At 49.2% G+C, this 5,738-nt stretch overlaps 1 protein-coding gene across 1 annotated transcript; it reads right to left on the reverse strand.

Annotated features, from left to right (window-relative positions):
- Positions 1-2,856: 2,856 nt before the first annotated feature.
- Positions 2,857-3,870, reverse strand: LOC112957734 (olfactory receptor 14J1-like; the record flags this gene model as incomplete). Its single annotated transcript, XM_026051464.1, has 2 exons — positions 3,425-3,870; positions 2,857-3,019 (listed from the first exon to the last, which is right to left on the reverse strand). Coding segments are annotated over exons 1-2 (609 nt in total), but the record flags the coding sequence as incomplete, so codon positions are not given.
- Between the last annotated feature and the right edge of the window lie 1,868 nt (positions 3,871-5,738).

Raw genomic sequence — 5,738 nt, forward strand, 5'->3', positions numbered from 1 at the left:
GGAGAACAGGCATCTCATGGAGATTTAGAAGACAAGTGTCAAGTGCTACTCATAGTGGGGGACAACTGTGTCCATGTAGAGAGAGTGAAAGAACTTGAAGAGTAGTCCTTATCTCTCTGAGGKATCTCTGTGATCATCCTCTGGCTTTGTGTTTCAAGGAGGAACAAGGGAAGACAGAGAGACATGCCTGGAGGTAGGGAGGTCCATGGGTGAGAGTAARGTAACAAACTGTCTTTGTCCCCTTGCCATGGCTGCTGACTCTACCACTGAGGCCTTTAAGAAGCTGCTGTTTCCTTAAATCCCCATGGCCTCATGGCCTCCTCATCTTCAGGGAGCCCAGGAGATGCCATCTTGCTGTCCTGCACTTCTTGCATGCCCTTACCCTCACAGTGCTCCCAGAAAGAGCCCTGAGCAACATGTGGAGGAAAGGATCAGCCTGTCCACGGGCTGTGTGTCTGTGTCTAACTGATCAAGCACGTCAAGGTTGACATGGCATCAGAGACCCCAGTACATTGCCTTTGCCTRCCCRCAAGCGGCACCTCCAATGTTCTGCTKTATCAGYCCCTGGGGAGCCTTCTTTGGTAACAACCCTCAGTGGGACTCATTTATGGTTCCAAGAAACTTTTGGATTTTCTTCTGCCTTAAGCTTCTTGAGGACTTTGTTCAATCTCCTCTTAGGATGTGAGGTTCATGGAATCAGCACCAAATACACCCCAGGGACCAGTAAAATGAAACAAACCTCTAAGGACCCATGGCTCTCGTGATTTCCTTTATTTCCTCAATTCTTGATGATTACTTGGAGAGTTTCCATCAGTGCATAGACCAGAGGAAGATTTCACTGAGCACCTGAAAAGAAGCATGCCTGTTTTTAAGCTCTCTTATTTTTCAACTGGAATAATAAGTGATATCAATATCCTCCAGTTCATAGTGGGCATGTAGGAAAGGCAGTATTTTCAATACGAGGATTTCAGGATGGACAAAGTTTTTCCCAACATTCCATTTCTCTCATCAGCCCCTGGGGGCTTGCATCTCTCCTCTTACAATGAAACTTCTTCCATTCTGTACCTGAATGTTACAGCTCCTCCACTCCAGTTCCCACCTGCTCTCCTTAGACAACTAGTTGCAGACACAGGAGGTATTTTTCTTAAGTACAAACATAAACAAAAAAAAAATGACACAAATTGCACACCATGCAGATCATCAGAAAAAATGCAGGTTTTCTGGGAAAGGGACCAGGGCAGGGAGGGTGTGTTTCCCCTGCTCTAAGCATCACAAACTTTGTGAAAGATAAATTTCACTTAGAGACCAAGAATGGCTCAACATCTCCCCCATCATTGTGTTTAAGCAGGAGCAGTGGAAGACTTGGAGAATGTTTATAAATCATGTTTCAACTCAGATATTCATCAGGTGCAGATAATATCCCCACCCTAGAAGCTCCTTCTTCTGGAGCTTCACCATCTCTGTCACTCTTTTCCACCTGCTACCTTCTTCTGAGTGGTGCACACAAAATACCTTGGCCTGGCACAGGTGCACATAGTCATGAAAGAAGAAAAATGCTGCCATTCGGCTGCTGGGTATGTGAAGAGAAGTGTGGGAGTACACATCAGGGAGCTCACAATACAAATGCAGGTCTTTAGGGAAGGGTACCAGGACACAGAGGGTGCATAAGAGAAGAGCCCAGATTGTTTCCTGCGTTGCGGGGGACACACTGGGGAAGATGAGTCCCATGTCCCTCCTCGCAGAGCAGCCCCTCACATCACCCGTTTCCAGCACTAGCGAATCACCCCAGCAATGCTGTGGGAAATGGCCATTCTCCTGCACATCTCTGCATGCCCACTATGCTGCCAAAGACACCATGAGAGCCCTGGCCCTGCAGTCAGTCCGACAGGTCCTCCTGCCCAAGGACAAAGCAGCCTGCCCTGCACTCATGGCCTGGGTCCATCCTGTGGTCACTAGCAGATTGCATCAGGACTATGATCTTGGTATATTTAAAACTCCATCTTCTCAAGAAGATGTCAGGTATGTGTCTGAGGAGATGCCCTTGTGTTTTAAAGGTGACCATTACCTACTCCTGCCAGTAGTGACAGGAATGCAATGGAAACAACTCTAACACCAACTCATTGTGATAGCTCTTGGGCTGTATAGACACACAGGAGCACAACAGGAGAGTGTGGAAATGAGAACAACTCTGAAAAGAGAAAATCCTACTGCTGGAAGTGGAAGTGTCTCCAGGAAAACTGCAGTCCCCATGTGAAGGCTGCAGCCAGGAAATGCCTCCTGTAGCAATGAGGGAATGGTCCTGAAGAGCAAAGGATCTGTCACCACAGAATCCAGAATCTTGTCCCCTCCACTCCCACTCTACTGTGAGCACTGCAGCACTGGAGAAGGAAAAGACAAGGCCACAGGGACACCAGGCTGGCACCTTCACAGGAATGAGTGYGAGATCACAGCCTGACTCTGGCCAGGAGAGCTGCACCCCCTTCATGGGCATGGGACCCAGGCTCTCAGCCCATGTTTACTTGCCAGAGCCCTTGGTGTCATTGYTGAAAGAGACACTGCAAGGGAAACTCTCTGCACTGCACTGAGGGCATCTGAGTGAGTTGAGACCAGCAAGTTATGAGGTTCCCACATCTCTGATCATGAAGAGACAAGTCTGGCTTTCTGTTTCAACAGGTTGCTGAGTCAGATTCAAAGGATTCCTGAGGACAAGTGACATGAACCAAAATTATTTTTCCTTTATTAGGAACCTAACAAGGAAACATAAGTAAGAAAGAAAAGAACACCAGGCTTGATGCCAGTTACCCTGGGAATGAGGAGGAGGTGCACATGGGACACTTACTGGTGCTGACATTGTACCCGCTGAAGCAATTTTCTCAGTGCATCCTTGAGCTCCTTGTTCCTCAAGCTGTAGATGAGGGGGTTCATGGCGGGAGGCACCACCACGTACAGAACAGCCACCCCCAGGTCCAGGGATGGGGAGGAAATGTAGGGGGGCTTGAGGTAGGCAATCATGATGGTGCTGAGAGTAAGGGAGATTACGGCCAGGTGAGGGAGGCACATGGAAAAGACTTTGTGTTGACCCTGCTCAGAGGGGATCCTCAGCACAGCTCTGAAGATCTGCACATAGGACAGCACAGCAAAAACAAAACACCCAAAAACTAAACAAAGAGTAAATGCTGTAGGTGTGCCTGCTTGAGCAGGAAGGTTGGACTAGATGATCTGTAGAGGTCCCTTCCAACCTTAAATATTCTGTGAATCTGTGAATCTGTAAATACCATAACAGCAGCTTCCCTGAGGTAGGTGTCTGAGCAAGAGAGCTTGAGGAGCTGGGCAACTTCACAGAAGAACTGCTCCATGACATTGCCTTGGCAGAGTGGTATTGAAAATGTGTTGGCAGTGTGCAGGAGAGCATTGAGAACACCACTGGCCCCAGGCAGCTGCTGCCATTCTGGCACAAGGTCTGCTGCTCATGAGGATCTCGTAGTGCAAGGGTCTGCAGATGGCTGCAAAGTGGTCATAGGCCATGACAGTGAGAAGAGAACCCTCTGCTGAAAGGAGGAAAAAGAGGAAAAAGACCTGGGCAGCACATCCCAAGTGGGAAATGGCCCTGGTGTCCAACAGAGAATTGGCCATGGATTTGGGAACAGTAGTGGAGATGGAGCCCATATCCAGGACAGAGAGATTGAGAAGGAAGAAGTACATGGGGGAGTGCAGGTGGTGGTCGTAGACTATGGCTGTGATGATGAGGCCATTGCCCAGGAGGGCAAACAGGTAGATGCAGAGAAACACTGCAAAGTGCAAGAGCTGCAGCTCCCGCGTTTCTGAGAATGCCAGTAAGAGGAACTCATTGAAGGAGCTGCTGTTGGACATCTGCTGTCTTGCAGCACTGAAGGGGACTGTCCAAGGAAGAAGAGAGGTGGACAAGTTAGTACWGACTTCCAGGAGCAGAACTTTCRCATAACTCCYTTCCCTGTTTCTCTCTCCACATCACAAAAAAAATTCACTGAGCTCTTATGACTTGAGCTCCATTTTGTGCTGAGTTTGCTGTGAGGACATAGAGATCATCTGGAGTGCTCCTGCACTCACTCAGAGTGAGCCACTGTGATTCCTAAAAGCAAAGGGAGTCCCCATGGTCTTAATGCCGAGTGAGGAGAGCTCCTTGTCCATCCCCTTGTTCACAGCTGCCCTCTCCTTGCACCTCTGAGGTACAGGACATTTGCACTCATGTCAGAATGAAAGGACATGGCTGAGCACAGAGGAATCTAGAACCAAAGTGCACATCAGCAAACTCTGGCCCCTTCCTCAGATGATCTCAAATCCACAGAGTTAGTGCCTGAACTAACCCTGGCCACACAGTCTTGGGGCAAGAACAGAATCAGCATGCACAAGCATGATATTTCTGCTGAAGGAGGAAGGGACAGGGAGAGACAGAGGGCACTGAGAAGTTTGAGATCCTTCTCAAATGGAGAATGGAGACCTGCCTTGCAGGGGCTCTCCGCTTCCGCCCAGAGCCTCCCCTGCAGTCCCCAGGAAGGCTGAGTGTAGATCCTTGCAGGCAGCAGAGTCACTGCTGCAGGCACAGAGCACCGTGCAGTGGCAGGGACACTCTGACAGTGTCACAAGGAATCTCTGCTGTGAATACCTCCTTCTTCATGCCAGGGAAAGGAGGAAAGCTCTCCTGACATTTTCTATCAGCCATGGGAGGTGGTACCTTTAGAAGACTCCTCAGGGTACCTCATGATCATTGACTTACTGTTTTAGAGACTAAGGAGATTTCTCCATCACAGAGCCCTCAGACATCCTCCCACCTCCAAATATCTTTTAACTTCTTTCAGTCTCACTTGTCTCGCTYATCTTGCTTGTCTCAAGTTGGCACCTGTGGGAAATGCCTGGAGCTCTGCTGCTGTTTGCGGAGGAGCTGCTCCTGGTCACAGCTATCTGCACAGAGCTGCTCCTGGACACAGCACTGCCAGGTTGCCACAAGCTCCACCCCAGGAGCCTGGCCATGCTCGGAAGAGTGACACAGCTTGAGGTGTGATTTGATTTTTACTCCCTCTTGTACTTTTGCTCCCTCCTCCTCCTCCTGGGAAATAGTCGTTGAAGCAGACTAAACTAATTATCTATGGTCTCTCTCGGAAAAACAAGGACTGAAGCCAGCATTAGGAACTGTCTCATCAGAGGAGGGTTATCTAGGAAAGGTGGAACTGTCTCACTCTGAGAGGACCTATTCCTACCTCTTAGCTAGGTAACAAACTGAGATGGGGACAGGGAGTGAGGTCATTTACCCATCCTTCAGATGAGTCCATCTGGGCATCTCTTGCCAGGTTTGAGGTCCTGGGCTGGAATGGTATTCAGATCCCTCTTGTGCACTCTGCAAACTCACAAGAAGTGGCATTCCTCTTGCCAAAGCTGATGTGTGTGTAACAGATACCTAAATGGGATTCTGTTGTCTAAGTTCTCATTGGACTCACTGAAGATGGAGGGTCAGTTACCCACCCACAAACACAGAATAACACAAAGARTCACAGAATGGTTGAGGTTGGAAGGGGCCTCCAGAGATCACCTAATCCAACCTCTATGCTCAAACAGGGTCACCTAGVACATGTTGCCCCAGGAGTATGTCCAGGTGCCTTTTGCATGTCCTCACAGCATCCTCCTGGGCAAGCTTCGAAGGTGTGGGATAGATGAGTGGACGGGGAGGTGGATTAGGAATTGGCTCGATGGCAGGGTGCAGAGAG

Source organism: Nothoprocta perdicaria, unplaced genomic scaffold, assembly GCF_003342845.1.
Source record: "Nothoprocta perdicaria isolate Ctin4 unplaced genomic scaffold, notPer1 scaffold_757, whole genome shotgun sequence".
NCBI lineage: Eukaryota > Metazoa > Chordata > Aves > Tinamiformes > Tinamidae > Nothoprocta > Nothoprocta perdicaria.